The sequence below is a fragment of the Balaenoptera ricei genome, chromosome 5, assembly GCF_028023285.1.
Source record: "Balaenoptera ricei isolate mBalRic1 chromosome 5, mBalRic1.hap2, whole genome shotgun sequence".
Classification (NCBI taxonomy): Eukaryota; Metazoa; Chordata; class Mammalia; order Artiodactyla; family Balaenopteridae; genus Balaenoptera; species Balaenoptera ricei.
Genome location: NC_082643.1, coordinates 39800941 through 39820870, shown reverse-complemented (window position 1 = coordinate 39820870; position 19930 = coordinate 39800941). Strand labels below are relative to the sequence as shown.

Genomic DNA, 19930 nt, shown 5'->3' with positions numbered 1-19930 from the left:
GTCTCTTAAACCTCTGAATCACAGTGCATTGTGTTCTGTTTTCCAGCCGGACCTTGCAATCAACGAACATCCAACCCGTGGGTTTGTGTTTGGACTATCAGTACAGTTATTAAAGACACATCACGGGGAGAAGGCAAGCGGCTACCAATACTTCTTTTGTATTTCTTTTTTTCTGCAATATTCTCTAGTTTTTGGAGCATCAAGATGGAAACCTGGTCGGCTTGGAATTGATGGCACATTAAAAGGCTGCACTAACAATCCCAGAGTGTTTTTTCCACAGGCAGTGTCACGGGTCTCTCAATGACAGCAACATATCCACACCCAACCTTAGCTGTCATCCCACCTGGGTCGTTCCGGCGCCATTTGGCTGTGACGTAGCTCCGAGCCCGCAAATCGCGCAGCTGCCCCCGATTATCCGCAAATCCGGCCCGCGGCGCCGCCCCGCCCCGCCCCGCCCGCGCGCCCGCGCGCCCGCGCGCCCCGCCCGGCTCCGCGCCGCCTCCCCTGCGTCCCGCGCTTGGCGGCGGTGCATCCTGCGCTCCGCTCGGGCTCCACGCTCGCTGCTCGCGTCTTCCCTCCGCTGCCGGCTCCAGGCCGCCGGGAGGCGAGGCAAGGGGACCCGCGGGCTGTGCGCCCCGAGGCGCCGGGCACACAGGAGGCCGCACGGGAGACGCGTGGCGCGATGGCCGGGCGAGGGGGCCGCGCGCTGCTGGCGCTGTGCGGGGCGCTGGCGGCCTGTGCGTGGCTGCTGGGCGCCGAGGCCCGTGGGTCCGGAGGGCCCCCGGCGGGCGCGAGGCGGCGCCGGCGGCCTCAGGAGGACGGCATCCCCTTCGAGTACCACCGCTACCCCGAGCTGCGCGAGGCGCTGGTGTCCGTGTGGCTGCAGTGCGCCGCGGTCAGCAGGATCTACACGGTGGGGCGCAGCTTCGAGGGCCGCGAGCTGCTGGTGCTCGAGCTGTCCGACAGCCCCGGCGTCCACGAGCCGGGTAAGGGCGCCGCGCGGGGTGGGCTGGCGGTGGGGGAGGAGGGAGAGGGGCGCCCGGGGTGGAAGATGGGACGTGGAGGGAGGGAGGGATGGCGATGGGGATTGCCGTCTCCTAGTCTCGGCCGGCCGCCCTCCCCAGCCTCGAGGTCCTCCCTTGCGTGAGCACAGGCCCGAGGGGCTGCGGCGGATGGAGGTAGGAGCGCAGCGAGCAAATCTGCACGCCTGCAAACCCGCTGTCACCCCCACTTCGCTGTACCGAAGACCGCAGGGAATAACTTCGAGGCCTCTGCAAGGAGGTCGCCCTTCCTTGCAAACAGGAGTAGAACGATAAGGTGCAGAAGGCAGGAACTTGGAGGAAATGAGGAAAAGTCAATTATCATTTGTTTCCTAATTTCCAGGTTATTGGTCCTGATGGCTCTACGTACCCACCTCTACCTGTATGTGCGCATTAGGTACATGCGCTGCTGGGATGCTCAGGGAATGTTAAGGATCTTGGCACCATTGGGTGGTAGAGGGTGAGAAAGTGTTCTCTGGCAGGCATTCCGATCTTGAAACTGCACACAGTTTTTCTAAGGAAAAAGGAGTATTCCATTTTCTCTGCTCTAGCCCTTGGAGATGAGTAGTTTGTGACCAGGATTTTATTCCAACAGATGTTTCCATATGGCCATCTTATGCATCTTCCTCCTGAGTGTGTTAGGGCACGTTTTAACTTATGTTAAATGTTATGCATTTGGTATTAATAAAGAGGTATTTTAAAAAATGTTCTTGGTGCTTCTTTTTCATTGCTTTTTGGAAATGATATAACTCTTAAGGCCTGGTCTTATGTCTTATGATCGTAAAGGTACTGTTGAAGTTATCTGGGCTAATGACATTAGCATGGGATGCTTGTTTTTTTTTTTTTAATGACAAAGAAAGCAAGAAAACAGGTAAAAATTCTCAATGTAGGGCCAAGATAGTTTTATAATGATATTTAAGAACCATACTGAGAAGGGATGAAAATAGGTGATCCATGGAGACACTTTGATCTTCAAATGGAAAGAGTATGGGTTGATAAATAATAAATCTTCAAATGGAAAATATCTCTTATCTTCAAATAATGTAAACAAAAAGGTTTGTATAATTTTGAAGTCAAAACCCTAAAATCAGATCCTAGAAAACATTTTCGGTAATGCTCTCTAGCAGGATTCACCATGTAGAATTGGAAATTTGGAAAATTATTTTCGTGTTTATATCTAAAGATAAAGAAAAATTTTAAATGTGACAACTAATTTTCAGTTATTTCAGATAATCAAAGCCAAGACATCCTAGGCTTAGATGAAGAGAATCTAAATATTTGTGATTCTCCTGCCTACTTAATTAGAACCTTTGGTTATTCTGTTGTAGGTTGTTCCTCACATTTTGTTAATTGTTTTTTCAGAGAGATTATATGAAAGCGAATGTTAACTTTTTGTTGTCTTCAAGTTTAGAAACAAAATTGTTAAGCAATATTACTGTTAGAATGCTATATGCTTTTGAAAATGAAAACCATAATTTTTTTGCTTAAATATCTGGAATGTGTAGTCTGTCAAGATCTGCAGATCCCTCTCAGACTGCAGGCTCCATGAGGTAGGGCTGTGTCTCCAGCACCCAGGCCGGGTCTGGCACATAGTGGACACTCAGGTCACATTAGGGAAAAAATGAATCAGTCATTTGCTGAATAACACAATGCCTTCAATGTTTTCTTCCTTTTAAACACAGAATACACCAATTAAATTCATTTTAAGAAGGTGGACAAAGAAACGTTTACATTACATGCTTTATAAGTCCTTGTTAAATGAGGGAAACTAAGTTCATGGTATTACTTAAGAAATAGAATACAAAATGTCTACGCATTGTATTTTTAAAGGTTGAAGTAAACTATTATGAGCAAACACTAAAAAACCACAGGGTGATTTCCCCCTCCACCACCTTTTTAGAGGAGATGGGCAGGTTGGAAATCTTCAGGGAACTAGTGTTAAAAAAAATTCAACTGGGTAAATATTAAAGATCTTATTGACTTTATTCAGTGATTCATGAATTTAACATCAGTCAGTCTAGCAGATAGAAAGGTGTTCTAAGATCTGTACAAAATGAAAGACTTTTATAGGCATAAGGGAGCAGGAACAAGGAAGTTAACACTAGGCAAAAAATGGGTTGGTTATCACAAGGTTACTTTCTTTTAGGGGATGGCAGGGGTCCTTGATTACCTCACTTGTGCTGATCACAGGGTTCCTGATTGACTGGTTTAAGATTCCATTTCTGGGAGAGCCAAAACTGTAATTAAGTTTGGTGATGTGGGACTTAGCATAAGTGACTCCATTTGGGGCCTATTGTCTTGTTTTTAACACTAGTGAATGCAGAGATCTGGTCAGTATATGAGTTTGATAGCACTTGTGGGAATTTTTAGGAAGTTTTGAATGAAGGAAAGTATTCACCATTCTTAAATGGCCTTCATATTCATTTTTAGATTAAAATACTTTAAGAAATGAGAAGGGAATTTCCATACTTATTTTGCGATAGAAATGGATGCAATCAGTGTGTTTTGAACCACCCACACACTCTAGATGAGGCAAGTCGTATGGGCTGTACAGTGGTACACAGGATGGTCCTTGCCCTGTGGGGGATTGAGAATTGGGAGGTTGGAGGACAGTGTAAAGGTGGTCAGTGCTGCAAGAAGGGAGTGGGAGGCCCAGAGAAAGGAGACTGCGAACGTTAGGTCAGGGCATTTGGTTATTGAAGAATAGATGACAAGAAGGCAGGAATGTACAGATTAGTGAAATTTACCAATTCCAGTGGCTCATATAGATGTATGTTTTAGCAGAGCCCCTGCTTTTGAAAGAGGGCAACTGTCTTCGCTGTTTTCACATTATAAGTGTTTTGGGGAAGGTTAAAATAATGTTTCTGATGAAGCTATTCAGAAATAATATTTAGCTTAACAAATTCATTTACTTGACTAAAACTTTGATCAAGTTGCCCATATTCATTTTATCTTCCAACAAGAGAGAGGTGTCAGGTTTGTTAGTCCTCTTAGTCTAAATTCTTTTTCTGAACTTTAAAAAAATATAGCTAACGTCTAAGTATTTATCATAATAGAAAAACTCTCCCAAAACAAAACAACATATATACATCAAGTCTTTCCCTGTGGTAGAAGTTGATGTGGTTAGATTTGCAGATTATGGACAGAGGGTGTTCCTGGATCCCACCAGCTCCCTTCCTGAGCAGAAAAAAGTGATCATCGGACTTGTTTGGTACCAGGCCATGGGCTGAATTTGAACTGATCTCCTGAAAGTGATCAGTTCTCTCCGATATTCCACATTTGAATTCATCAAAAGGGAAAGAAAATTCTATTTGGAATTGGTCAGGGAGGAATATCCACACCTCTTCTGTCCGCTTGATTCCTGACCAGCTGGACGTTGGGTCTCAGTTTTCATTTTGATCACTTTGGAGGCCTGCACAAATCTACTGGAGGAGGGTGGTGGGTCTCAGCCATTCTCAGAAGAACTGTGCGTGGTCTTGGCCCCAGTCTCATCTCCTCACACATTATGAATCTGGACGCCAGACATGGGGCTGGGATGGAGCCTTGGCTAAGATTGAGTCTCTGCTCTTGGGTATGTTGCCATGAGGTATGATACCTGCCAAGCCTGATCATGTTTCCCATTTTTCTTTCTGTTTGCTTATATTTTATACATTTAAAATGTTTCTACACATAGGGACTCATGTTCTCAAACCCAAATATATGCTCTCCTAGGTACGCATAGCAATTATTGCAGTACTCATAAAAGAAGCCTTTCTTAATTTATGTCTAAGCAATGGAATCTGTATTCCCAGACCACTCCTCCTAGGGTTAAACATGAGTTAAGATTAGTTTGTTTAAAACACTAATTCTTTCACGTGTAGTTTAAGATTGCTCTTGGGGAGAAAATCTGATTTATAGCTAAAATGTTATCTTAGAAACATTCTTTAGGGCATAAGATTTTCCTCTCTCAAAGGCTGGAATGATTATTTTGGACTTGTTCCTCCCCAAATATGTTCACATTTAAAGTGTATGAATGCCAATGTGCATTTGCCAAATATCGTGATGCAACATTAAATGCTGGCAAAATTTCTATACAACTCAAAAAAACCCCCAAAACAGTGGGGTTTTGGTTATTTCGTATGGCCTCTTTTAATACCAGATTAGTGTGAATTAGTGGGCAATGATTACAGCTGAGTAGCACCTTACAACTGGTGAATATTGACATTAGATTGTGGAGAAGGATCTAGATATACCACATGTGGTCAAGAGTTATTTTTAGACCCAAGTGAGTCAATGTAGCTCTTGCCAGAAATAATGTGCTTGATTGACTTGTGATTGGCTAAAGGAAGAGAGGAAATTGAGCTGGCCCCTAACATTATATCCTGTACTCAGACAAAATAAGTGTCTTTCTATGGAAACTGATTTGAGAGGCGGCAAAGGAATCATCTGCCAGCATCTCCCTCATTGTGCAGCACAGAGGATATTCCAATACCCACCTTTACCGTTCTTTGGGAAAGATATTTTTGACAAATACAAAAACAGCTCCAGTAAGAAGCGGGGATACATAAGCCAGCTTTTCCGGAAGTGTATTCAATGGAACATTAGTTCAGCTTGGTTTGAGAAGGATTAGGTAAACAAAGATAAACAGGTTTATATATTGCAAGACTTATCAGCGCCTTTAATGTGCTAATGTATGTTTCAAACCTCCAACTAAGATGTTTGCTGTACAGTATTTTCCAATCTTTTTCACCATGGAACTCCCTTTTATCCCCCAAGGAGCTTATCTTGTACCTGGCATTGCACTAGTTAGAGAAGCACAGCACTAGCTCATTATTATTCATTATCATACTTTGAAGGATTGATTTGGTAATTCTCTAGCAGAGACACTCAAATAGGGAGTTCCTTAGGGGTGGGGAGCATATGTTTTCCATTTTTTTGCCCATAAACAGCTGACTTAGTGATTTATGTAGAGTAAGCTCTTAGGTTATGCTTATTGAATTGAGAACATGATTTTGAGGCAACGAGGCATAGGACAGATACTTTCGATTGGAAAGATTCAAGTGACAAATGCATTACCATTCTTTTATTGTTACGTAGCTTCATGCTTTTAACTTCTGTGTACCTCCTTTTATTGTCTCTAAAATAGGGATACTTTAAAAACTCAAACCTCACAGGGCTGCTGTGAGGCCAAAGTAGTATAGAAAAGAATTCAATGAAGTTGCTTTCATCTAGTTATTAAGAACATGGGGTAATTTGTTAAAATGTTTCTTCACAACTGGAAGTTGGTCTGGAGTGTACTCCATTGGCTTTCCTCATTGGGAGGGGGCCTCCTTGGTGTGTCATCACAGGAGACCTTGGATGCTTACCTGTTCCAGTGGAAGCCCATCTGCACAAGCCCAGCAGGCGGCCCTGATGGACTTCTACCCTCTCATCATCAGTGTTTCCTTGTTCACAAACGTTTGTCTTCTATCGATTTTTAAAATGTAGGACATTCCTGCTTTGCTTCAGCTTGACATCTTATTTTGCTTCATTCAATAGAAACAGTGTAAGTGTTCATCGTTATTTGAGGATGTCTTTATGACTATATCTTCAGGTAACTAAACAAATCTAGGGCAATTCCAGCATTTACTTAGGCAAACTAACTTATTTTTCTGAAGAATTTATAATAAAACTGCTCAGGTCCTGACTACTTTATTCTTCTACTGACTCAGTGTAAGTGAAAGATCTTCGAAATCTCCTTTCTCACCCCTCCCTAATTTTCTTACCCCCACTGGGGTCTTTTCTTTGTGTTTCCACAGTTCTTTGAAGAGAGGTAGCATCAAGGTTTACAGTATATGCTTCAATGTCAGGGGACCTGAGTTTAGATCATGGCTTCCTATTTTAAACTAAATGTTCTTCGGCAAGTCACTTAACTTCTCTCAAAGCCCCAGATTCGTCACCTACAAAATGACAATAATGTGATGATTAAATGAAGTAGTAAATGTAAAGCTCTTAATTAAGTCTGTCAACAATTATTATTATCTCTTTTATGGCACTTTCTGTTGTTGGTATACGTGTTCCCCCAGTGAGCTGTGAGATCCTTGTGGTCAGGAGTTGTATTTTGCACATTTCTTTATTCCAAATGTCTAGTTCTATGCTTAGGACATAGCAGCCACTCAGTGAATGTTTGTGGAATAAATGAAATTTCTCAAACAGGCAAGAATGGGCATCACAAAACAAAGCTGTGTTGAAGTTCAGTGTTGAGTTAATACATGTTAGCATGCCAGAAGCATGATATCAAGAAAGGATAGAAATGGTATTTTCCTTATGTGAACACTTATATTTTGTTGTGATGCATCCGGTTTTGCATAATGGAGAAATCCATCTACTGCATGTCTTTTCGAGTGTGTTTATTGTAAGTGAAGTAGTATGAGGCTCGTTTCCTCTTGGCCTCTTTCCTCTTGAGACATTTTATTGATAGAAAGTTAAGGTGCTTTTTAAGTGTTAAATAAAAGTTCTAAAGATAATTAGTGAAAATTCACTTAGTAAAATTTTTGGCTTTAAAAAAATCTATTCTGAGCCCTTAGTATGGCTGTTTTACACGTAGAAGCCATACATCTCCAGGTTTTAACTTTCCTTCCCTCATGAAAATGGCATTCAAATCATGCACTTGAAAATGCTGAAGAGGAGGAGATGTATCTGAAAGTGAGCTGATGGGTCTAATGAGCTCAGATTTGAGACATGTTTAAATTTGCTCTTTCCTTCCCATCTCGTTAATTACAGGAATCGCTGCCAGTCCATTGCTCTGCAAATGTTTCTCTTTCTTTTGAAATTCAGGATGTGGTGTTTTGTAGGCCTTCCAGCAGCCAGCTCTTTCTAATACAATGTGGCCTCAGAGAAGAGACTGTGTTGCCAGTACCTCTTATTAATGTTCCAGTGCTTTACCTACAACTTTAACTGTCCCTAGGTAGTAACTTTTAAGGTGGCTCATGTAGAGAATTACAAAGTTGATTCTTAAACAAAAATAAATAAGTTAATTATGATAATAAACCCTGAAACAACTTTCTACTACCGGTAAATATTTTGTTTTTTTAATAGAGATCTGTTTACTATGAAATCACTCTGAGCATCATAGTTCAATAAAAATAATGCCATTCATTTTAAAGATGTTTGATTTCAAACAGAAGCTGTTTATTTAAAAGGTGGATACAGATTACTTATTTTTTAAATGGGACCTTTAACTTAAATCCAGGTTCTAAAAAAATCCCTTGCTGTGGTGATTCATGTCAAGGTAATTGGGAAAAGCAACAATTATCTCATGTATTTGCACATGCAGGCAGCTACTCAGATGTTCAGATCCCAAAGTGATGCCACCAGAATGGACCTACACAATTTCCCTTCCTGCATAGCCTAAAGTATTCAAAACCAGAAAATCTTCCTTCACTGCCATTCTGTAATTTTTCCCCCAAGAAATATCTCGTTTCTAGAGCTCATTTCAGCAACTTGTACAAATCATAAGCTTTGACCATGAGTTCAGGGTAGGAAAACTTGAATATACAGGTGGGACCATCATATTCTTGACCAATGTCCTGAATACTCTTATTTTTCTTTTCCTAGCCAAGGGGTAATTTTTAAAACAACCTTTTCTCATAACCTTTATAAAAATTGCTGTGTATCATTCTAAGCTAAAATTGACTTTCCAAGAGGAAAAGAAGCTGTAGGCTTTTGTCAATATAGCTAGTACTGTCAATTTAATTTAGGGAATAGTTAACGAATGCCCACTATGTATATGCTATTTTACTCTATCTGCCGGTCACCCTTTTAAGCAGTTCCTTTGCATATTGAAATGTGTATTTGGGTACTGGTCTTGGATTCACTCTTTCGCATGTTGAGCTTAACTGACGTGTTTTATAACCAGTGGACATATTCCTTGATTCTACAAAATATTTGCTGCATATAGATGCCAGGATCAAATAGTTCCCTATACTATTCTTGATGTAGCGGATATAAAGACAGTATCTGCAGGTGAAACTACTGGGAATGTTAGACATTTGCAAAATAAAATGTTTTTTGCCCTTTTTGTGTTTTAGGTGTGGTGTCGGACATCTGATTTTAAAGTACAACAGATCTATTGAAATAGTTCCATTTGTCTCAAGTCGTGACATCGTTCAGCACAATTTTTAAAAATTTTATTGGAGAAAACCAGTGTTATTCATTGTGGGAACCCAGTAAATGTTAGGCCAGTTTCTGCACATAATCAGCATCATGGGAATTAAGTTAATGTACTTTTGGAAACAGCACTAACTCTACGAAATCAGCGGAACCTATATAGCAAAATATATAGAGAGAAATCTGCTTGTTAAATGTATTTTCTCGAGTCAAATTCAGTTTTTGGAAGATGTTAAAGCAATATAAAATATAGGTAGATATTTCTCATGTGAATATTTTATAGATGTATAGTGACTAATGCTATATTGACACATGGACTGAAATCCTGTATAGACATGTAGGTTTTGTCTGAGTCTTGATGACAGCAGGATAATCATGAGTAGAACCGTCATTTTACAGTATTTTAAATTTCACTTACATCTATAAAATACCCTTTCTCTTTTATCTAAGTGGCTTATATGGAAAAAATCATTTCTCAAAAGTTTTTTTCTTTCAGAAAGTTTTCTTGGGCTCTTGTTGCCCTCTTTAAGTATGGTCAGATATTCCACCAGGATTTTAAATATTTGGCCAAATTTGCCTTTACTTTCACGAGGATTCTGACTGGGTACCCACTGAGGCGGGCTTGGAGACCCTAACAGATGGATGTGGCCCTGCGTGTTCTTCTCCCTGTACCCCTCTGCTTGCCCCTCTTCCCTGGGTATTAGAATAAGAAAGGATCATTGTCTGGGTATCAGCTGGGAGGCTTTCATCTGATAAATGTGGGTCATGAACCCACTGGGATATGTGTTGGCTCATTTGTCAGCCATTTACTCCATGGTTCCCCATAAACAACCTCGTTTAGTCCTAAATGAACAGCTTTTTCATACCTATCACAGGTGAGGAATTAGATAATACTTATCTTTATGGGAACTTAAAGATGCAGGAAGAGTCTGCCTATTGTTGAAAAGTATTTAAAAGAAAAATTAGAATTGTGGATTTTCTTGTTTTTTAAAGATCTTGTCACAATGATCTCAATTCCCTATGAAAAGGTACATAAATTGCTGATATTTATGGTGTTATTATGCTGTTATTTATGTTTTGGAGAATCTTGTGAGCCTGAAAATATGCACATTTTGGTTAAGTCTGTGTAGTCATCCCTCAGTATCTACAGGAGATTGGTTCATATGTGTGAGTTATACACAATCTTACTGTATCTCTCAAACCCACGTTAGTGCCTAATTTGCTCTTCACTGGTACCTGTGGACTGGCCTGGAGAAGCTTCGTTGACAGAGTATATTAATTTCACTTCAGTGTCTACATGGGGGGCTGTATGTTGAGGACAATGCTAGGCCTTGCACGAGTGGTAAAAGCCATGAACTATGTGATAAGTGTTTTTAATATTTTTGAGACCTCTTTTCCATTATTTCTAGATTTTTTGGTGTGCTTTTCATAGTTGATTCAAATTGCTGGATAGATGGGAGTTGGGAGCACCTGGTATTGTTCTAATAAACCATTTCCCCTTCTCTTTGGACTCTACTTCAGTTTGCACAAACTGTATTTTAAAAAATGACATGTAAGTTTTAGGAACATCAAGCATTTTTCCTGAATAGTTTTAAAACTTGTATTGTTGCTGTTGTTATTTTAACATTGAAGCTGAATCGCTGGCAGCGGTAATTCTATGACCTGTGTGCACAGGGAGAGGGAATGAATGAGAATGTGTTTCTGAAATGAATGTACGGAGGGTGAGACTGGCTGGTATTTTCCCCAAACTTATAGAATAAAGGTAAAGTGTTTATAGCCTCTGTAAAGACAGTAGCATAAGCAAAACATTCGTACCCCTACCAGCATTTCCAAGAGGCCAAGAAGGGGCTCTCCTTTATAGCCCATACCAAATTTTCCATGATGTCCTCAGTTCCCAGACCAAGGTAGTAACACTTTGTTCTTTTTAGACCCTACTAACAACTTGCAGGTCTAAATCACCCTAATTGGACAAATTACCAAGAAAACTAAAGGCATTCATTCACTAGACATTTGGAAATACCAGATAGAAATGCTTTTAAATCAGTTCACGTTTAGAAATCAAACTCTTTTGAGTACTGCAGGTCAGAACGAAGTACATCTTTCATTACTGTGTGTGTTATTATATTTGTAGTTCGAATGTACTTCACAAGAGTTGCCAAGTGCCTGCTATATTAGTGACATTCTGCAAATTGAAGAGATACTTACAAAAGGAGCAACAAACAACAGTATTTTACAAAGTACTTAATATGAAGATATTAATTCAATTTCCACAGGAAGTTGAGAGAGATTATCAAAGGAGGGCTTTCAGAAGGAGGCAGGGACTTGAGCAGGTCTTAAAGGATGAACCACATCTGGAAAGTAGAAGAGAGGACTTCATTCTATGCCAGTGTAAGATCGTTCACGCTTCTTGTGTCTTTTTCTCCACTATCCCCCATAGCGGTGACATACCAATATTCAGTAAGTCTTGTGACAGATAATTACATTCCATTAAGATGTGAAATTTCCACCTTGTTAGAATATAGTTTTTAGGGTGCTGTCCTTTAGGGTTGATTTCCCTCATCATGAGGGTAAAACTATTTGGGATGGAGATTATGATATATATATATATATATATATATATATATATATATATATATATAATGATATATATTATGATATATATAATGATATGGCTATATATATCATATAAATATAATGATATTAAGCATATAATGTGTATTATATTGTAATAGGCAATAATTGATTACAATTCCTTTTCCCCTCTAGGTAGCTGTTATTGAACACTCTCTTGAAGGCATGGAGTAAAAAGATGTCAAGTAATTTTGATTTTATTAGGCCAATTTCCAGCAGTTATATACTGCTCAATTCGTGTTCTGTTTTGATTCTGCATTTCAAAAACTGTATTTAACAAAAATAAGAACCACAACAAGAAAGTGCTATAGTCTGAGTTATTGAAGGAGGACGCAGCCCATAGCTGCATCCAGGCCCTGCAGCCACTCCAGAGCATTCATCCAGCTGCTCTTGTCTAACACTTATATATGACCATGTAGTTTGTTGGATGCTTTTGGGAGAAAAATTCACTATGCAGAAATATTTATTACTTAAAATTTCCAACTATACGTTTTTGATTAGGGTAAATTTATTTTGAATCACTCCTTGTGTTAAGCCGTCTTCATTAGTGTTACATAGAACTGTGAAACATTGAATTATAGTTTTTTTTTCCTAGCTGGAAGGAACACTCTTATAGATGAATAAATTGAGTTTCAGAGAGATTTTAAACAACCTGCTCGAGCTTGTGTAGCCTTGGAGGAGGCTAGAACCCATTTCCTGATACAGGAAGTTGGGCATTCGTTTCAGAATATTCCTCACAGCAATGTATACAGATGGGGGATAAACATAACTTCTGTGGCCATTGAGGGTCATGAATTATTTACGTGGACTGAAGTCTGTGAGGGAGTGTACAGGAATGTAACTTATCAGTGTGTTTTCAATTTCTTAGAGCAGTTTCCTGACCTATGTGCTGTAATGGGTATGGGTGTTTCCAGGTGGAGGGACCGGGCCTGGGTGGCGGGAGAGTATGTTGAGTGGCAAAAAAATCCAGAAAGGATTGAAGTAAATCACTTTAGTATACTGTAAGTATATACAGAAAATATTATTTTTCTTGGCAGTAGAATCCTCTCTCAAGAAAGAAACAAGCTTTTGTTGAAAGGCTGTTCTGATGAACTCTTTTGAGGTCTGGGCCTTCAGGGCTCAGGAATGGGCTAAACTTATTCAGTTTAAGTAAATAAAAATATTGAATAAAAAGAAGCATATTTTCAGAGGCTGGGTGGAGAGTCAGAGAGGGAGAGAAAGACTTAATGGCTGGTGGCTTACGAGAACTTTGGGGATAACAGACATGTTGAATGGCGACGTCACAGAATCTTCTATGCTCTGTGAAGCTTTGTGTAGTAGATTGCTTTGGGAGATGGGATGAAGTACTTAATCTTGCTTCAAGATTGGCAAAACCAGAGGTTGTCCAAGGAAGGACGGTTACACAAGTTACAAAACAAGAACTTATTAACCTTATTAATAAAGATCAGACATATACTATACCATAGTGCTTCCTAGAAGACATAAAGGCAATTTTTTTGGAATGTCAGCCAGACATCCCCATCTCACTGACCATTTACAGTGAAATCCCAGATTCCTGAGTTGTGTATTCCAAATTGGAATCCTGATCCCAGGAGAATGTAAACACTGGGAGAGAGCCTTTAGTAACGTTATGGTCTGTAAGCCAATTCAAGGTTCGTGTGCGCCAAGCAGAATGAATTATATGTTGGAGATTAGGGGCATGGAGTATAAATAACTTAAATTGGGTGAGGTTTCCTTTCAGGAAAATAGTGCTCATGTTGACCTGTTCATGTGTCTGCATTAAATTTTAATGTGAAAGAAGTTATTTGTGCTAAAGAGGATTACGTATTTGTTCAGAATTTTTCCAAACCAACAATCAGCATACAGTTTCTTAAAGAACTTTATTTCCATATTTATTAATCTTTTATAAAACATTACTATGGTATAAGAATTATTGATATATTGCATATCTAAGAAATAGCCTATATTAAAACAATAAATATGTATAGGAACTATACCTGGAATAAAGTGCCTCCTTAAATTATTGTTCAGAAAATAGTGGAATTATTGCAAGAATTTAAGAATATACATAAAATATGGGTGAAATTTTTTGTTTTGGTTTTTGCCATTTGAGAAACTCTACCAAAATGATTAGATGATAAGTTCTGTTGATAATTTATAGTCAGGATATGGGCAAGCAAAAAAATGCCCAGATCTTCAGGTTGATGTTTGTGATCTCATGAACAGGAAGTGGGCTAATAACACAGTGAAATGACAAGGTAGCTTTAGTTAATTCAGGGTAAATAACTTGCCTTTTGATGACTATGTTATTTCAGATGAAGGTGTTTGGTCTGAATGATTCAGATAATTACTTTAATTCCCCATTTGGTCTGTGCACAGTCATAACCATTGGGCATTAGGAGAGTAGGAGCCCAGAGCCTAATCAGGTGCAAGGTCAGGAAGAAGGGCTGAGGGGCGAGAGTTCTGAGTGCAGCAGGGGTCAGTGAGTAATACTGTGATCATTTGATTGGGCAGTTTTATTAGCAGCCATTTCTTTGCCAGACTATTAAAAAGTGACTTTTTAGCATCATTTTCCAAGTTCTTTTATATAAATGGATTAGAATGAATAGAAAAGAGTGTGAATCCAGATTTCATCTGTTTCTTGCTTTCTGTTAAGTATATATTCAGCTTAGAAGCTAAATAGACAGTTGAGGATAAAACTTGAAAGCATAAATGCTGTGCATTCTGTGTAGTTCAAAGCTATTGGCTGTTTTTTCCTATGTAGAGAATTGTACAGGACCCTCAGGAAACGTTAATCCTAGAGAGTGCTAACCCGGTAGGTGCAAGGCCCACGGGTGCCCAGAGTACTTCAGAAGTAGGATATGACAACCCAGCCTCGCGTGCATGGGCCAGAGGACCTGGCTAACCCTGAGATGGAGAAGATCCCCCCCTTCTCTTAAGTAAATAAAAAACTAGATTGACTTTTATCCAGTCAGTTATTCTAAGACCATTGCAACTTTTTTCTCCCCACAAAAAGGAGGCACCCCAAAGCTGTTCCATTTACTTTGTCTTCTCTTTTCTGCTCTCTTCAAAGGAAAAGTAAGTGTGCGTGTGTGTGCGCGCGCACGCGTGTGCACACATGCGCTTATGCTAAAATTTCAAATACAACAAAGTTTTTCATGAGAAAACCTTTTCAGATCATCAGCTATGTTTTTTGCACAGGGAGGTTTTTGGTTCCTGGGATGAGTTCCTTAAGTCATCTTTAACTGGGCTGAGGTGACCCAGGTGATGTAGGAGCTGCTGATGTCAGACTCACCACGGTTTGTGGCCTGGGGTCTGTTGTAACTCCTACAACCTAGCTTTGAGGGAGCTGTGGGGAAGTGAGCCATCAAATATAGGAAATCTCAGGTAAGAAGTTAAGATAATAAAAGATGGTTAAAAGGAGTGAAACATAGCATTTAAAATAAAAGAAGGAAGTGAGCACACTTGAAAACAAAAAGCATTAAGAAACAGTATAAGTAAGGTGGAAAATAAAGTTTAACGATGAAATAGAAAGGCTAAACAAGCGTATTTAAATGTTGTGAAAATAAAATGAGTATACTTTATCTCCCTCATACTTAAATAATGCTTAGTATATGTCAAGTACTGTTTAAAGGTTTAACTCATCTAATCCTCAGCCCCTATGGAGTTGATACTATTATTAACCCCATTCTATAAATTAGGAAGCTGAAGCACAGAGAGATAAGTGATTTGTTGCCTTACCTGAGAGATCATGGGCTTGTAAGTGGCAAAACCAAGATATGAAAAATATATTTATATATAGCTACATTGTTAAATCAATACAAAAAATCAGTGCATTAGATACCATTTGCTTCATCCCCTTTCCTTCTTCTGAATTGTCTCCTTTCTTCTTGCCTTTCTCCCTTTCCTTTTTGGAGAATTCTTCTTACAATGTGATTTGAGTGGGAGCTGCTGCCATGTTCTAAGATACCCTGTCTCCTTGCTTCCAAAGTAAGCCTCCTTTCCACCCCACCATCATATCTTGATTCTACAATATATTTCCAAACATTATTTCAGATACCCTGCATTTTCATGAGGTAAAACAAGATCATCTCCCTTGGGGAAAATTATCATTTCAACTTAAAAATGAAGCTGTATTAAAAGTAAGATTTAATGGTTACTTTGAACATTCATGTTAGGTATCTTAGATAACAATACGAATGTCATTCTGGTCTTTCCACATTATTTATTTTTTTGATTCTCTTGAATCAGATATAATAACAGACTGATAAGAGTATGTACCAGTGAAAAATTTCTAAGACAGTAACATTTGTCATTATATTTAGAACTGTTAGCCTGCAAGTATATGCACATACACACACCCCTTTAAATGGGGTGTATTTATCTAGGAAGTCAATAAAGTTAGAAACTGAATGTACATAAATATTTTTAAATGGAAGGGCAAATGGCTTTTCATAGGTAGACCTGATTGGAGATGAGTGAGATCTAGGCAGTTCTTTTAGCTGAAGTATCTGATCATAAGCTTGGAGGATACTGGAGTTTTAAGATGGGTGGCCCATTTATCTTGAAAATCCAATATTTTTTCTGAACTAGATGTTGCCATGGTGACAGAAAGGCTTAGCAACTGAAGACTAATTTCATTGGTTGAGTGTCTGCAGATTTGCTTGTTGAGTAGCATTAATATGTTGCCTCCTGCTGTTTTGTTATTGAGACCATCTGGCATTAGCTGTATTTAAAGGTACAGTTCTGTTGGACAAAGACTACCGGGTGACACACACTGAGGTGTTAAAAATAGGCTTTGATGGGCTTCCCTGGTGGCACAGTGGTTGAGAGTCTGCCTGCCGATGCAGGGGACACGGGTTCGAGCCCTGGTCTGGGAAGATCCCGCATGCCGCGGAGCAACTGGGCCCGTGAGCCACAATTAGTGAGCCTGCGCGTCTGGAGCCTGTGCTCCGCAACAAGAGAGGCCGCGACAGTGAGAGGCCCGCGCACCGCGATGAGGAGTGGCCCCCGCTTGTCACAACTAGAGAAAGCCCTCGCACAGAAACGAAGACCCAACACAGCCATAAATAAATAAACAAACAAATAAATAAATAAATAAATAAATATCAAGGCACAGTTATTAAAAAAAAACAGGCAAAATAATCTTTAAAAAAAAAAAAGGCTTTGCTGGCGTTCATTGTTTTAACTAATCAGTGACTAAGAATTTCTGCTTCAAATCACTGCCTATTATAGCCAATTAGTAATTCATAATTCTAGGCTATGACACTAGGAATTAAAGGGCTTTACTTTTGAGCTTGCTTGTGTTATACAAATTTAATTGCTTAAATATACACCTTTACGTGGTCACATTATTTTTTATGTACCTAAAAATGGACCCGTTCAATAAAATGTTCTCTCACATTGCGTGCCCATAAACTATATAGTTAGAGATATATTTTTTAAAATAATGATTACTGAGGATGCTTAATATGTCAGAGCATGAATAGTCAGTTTTTCTTTTGTATTTGAGAGTGATCAACATAATGGATTTTCAAGTCAGGAATGAAAAGATGTCAAGCGCATCTATTACACAAATGACAACTATCCATTCTAAATAATAAATAGCTGTTGTGTATCTATTAAGAGACATACCCTAATTTTAAGGAGCTTCCAATATAGTAGGGAGGATAATGCACAAGTTATCTACATGTTATGATAATCGAGACAGAATATGTCTTAAGGACTTGCAGTGCCGTAGAAATACAAAGTTGAGTTTGAGATTAAAGAATGGCGTGGGACATTCAGTAAGGATACCAAGAAGTCCCTGTGGAAGAAGTGGGGCCCGATTGGCCAGAATCTTAGCCAGTGTAAGATGAAGAGAGAATTCTAGAAGAAGCAGTAGCATTCATTAAAGTTATAACCCCCACCTCTCTAAGAGTGGGTTCCCACATAATGTGCAGTGAATGCTGACAGAACACTTTCTGTCTAGAGCTTACTGCATGTGTAGTAGAAGCAAAACCTTAACAGGTAGGCTCTAACCATACCTTGACTACCAGGCTGAGGGTTTAGATGTCATCTGTGTGGCAATTTGTAGAAAAGAAAACGTACAGATCGCTGGTTTACAAAGAAGGTAATGTGTATTTTTGACAGATTTGGTGACCTGGTGTTGTGGACCAACCACTGGAGAGAGATGTATGGTCCTTCATTTGAAATGAGGATCTTCATTTTAGGAGAAAGTTTTGAGGACAGAGGAAAAGATTTCAGACTCATTTGCGTGACTGGTGAAGGTGAAAGTGGTGATAGTGGATGAGACCACGAGGGAGAGAGAATAAACAAAAGAGAGAAGTTGTCTCAGGGCAGAAACTTGGGATATATTGATGATTTTATGGTTAAGAGAGGTAGATGAGAGCAGAGAGTAGTCAGAGAAATAGGGACAACTGATAAAAATTCAGTGCCTCAAAATCACGGCAAGAGAGAGTTTCAAGGGCTAGCGGCATCGGACAATGCAGATGGTGTGGAAGTGGGTGAAGCAGAGGACGCTTATTCTCTGCCTGAGCTGGTTGGAGATCACTGGTGCCATTTGGGGAAGCAGTTTCAGTAGAGTTGAGAGGAAGGAGCCAGACAAAGGAAGAAGGAGGAAGTGGGGGGTGGATTCCCCTCCAACACTAACTAACCTTTTTTGTTACCCATCAATCAAACCAAAGTTCTTGAAAGACTAGTCTCTCTCTCTACCTCTTCATCGCACATTCATTCTGAACGCACAGCAGTGTGGCTTGCGCTGCGTCTCTCTATTGAAACTGTTTGTATGAAGGGCACTGGTGACCTCTTTACAGGGTGTCCATGTGTCCTGGTTTGCATGGGACAATATTCCATGGTCCTGGGGTATTTGCTAATACAGTCCTCTTTCACTCTGAAAACTGTTCAGGTTTGGATGATAAGTTCTGAGTCACCCTAACTCTTAACCAACAATTCCAGTGAGCGGTTTTCAATCTTTACCTCACTTGACCTTACTTAGTTTTTTTTTGCTTTGTGAGTTGATCATGCTCTTTACTGTGACTTGAAATTCCTTTTCTCTGACTTGTGCTGGGTAACTTTCCTGGTTCTCCTCATATCTTCTCAGTATTTTCTGAGCTCCCCTTTTGCTCAGAATTCTGTTCCTGTTTTTTTCTCTTTTTATTGTACTCCCTCTCTGTGGACAAGCTCATTCTTAGAGATAGGTACAGCTAACCATAAGACAGTAACTGCAAAATATCACCCTAGTTTCTCTTCTTGAACTTCAGATTTGCATATTCATCTGCCTAGTGGACAGTTTCACTGTAAGTGAAATTCAACACGTGGGCAAGAATTTGAGTGTTGGAATAAGACAGACATAGGTTGCCAGCTGTGCCATTTAGTTGCTTAGAAACCTTGAAGAAGATATTTAATCTCTATGTGGCTCAGTGTTCATTCTGTAAAATCAGGAAACCTCTCACACACACATTTATGTAGGGAGAGAATGAGATAGCACACGTAATGTGCTTTACGTCGTTCATGGCACATGATAATCTTTAGTAAATAACGGGGACTGTTATTATTCCCCAAACCTTATTCTCCTACCATATATCCCATGTTGATGAAATGTAGAACACCTACCTATCTGAGTGGAGGAGGGTCCATGTTTGCAGGAACACAAAATATTTTTGAAAAGACAGGGTGGTACCACAATATATGAGACCCTGAAAGCTAGACAGAGAAGCTTAGAGACGATGGTGGATAACAGGGGCATCTGTAAGCTTTTAAGTATAGGGGTGACTCTATGAAAAGTGGTGTTTTAGTAAACTTAGTTATTTTATTATCAAGCCAGATGTATTAAAATTTGGGACAGGGAAGAGGGCCAGGAGGCTGTTGAAATAATAGTGGCATAATTTGATGAGGACTTAGAAGAGGGTGGTGACAGTGGGATAAAGAGGAAAAGATAGGTAGGGGAAGGTGATAAATCTGTAGATTACTTTTTTTTCATATCAGTTTTTTAGAAGACTATAACTTCCTTGATAAGATATATTTATTAAAGATTTAGTAAAACTGCCTTATAGATCAAGATATCATGATTTTTTGGAGCCACTCTATGTGTGTGAGAGAAGGAGAATGTGTAATAATGATGGAAAACATCT

General features: G+C 39.6%; 1 protein-coding gene across 1 annotated transcript in view; it reads left to right on the top strand.

The window, feature by feature from the left end:
- Window positions 1-501: 501 nt before the first annotated feature.
- Window positions 502-19930, top strand: part of CPE (carboxypeptidase E) — a 109597-nt gene continuing 90168 nt past the window's right edge. Inside the window, exon 1 of the mRNA XM_059923967.1 lies at window positions 502-986. Within this exon, the coding sequence (XP_059779950.1) occupies window positions 683-986 (304 nt within the window). The 5' untranslated portion in view covers window positions 502-682. The remainder of the gene's footprint in view (window positions 987-19930) is intronic.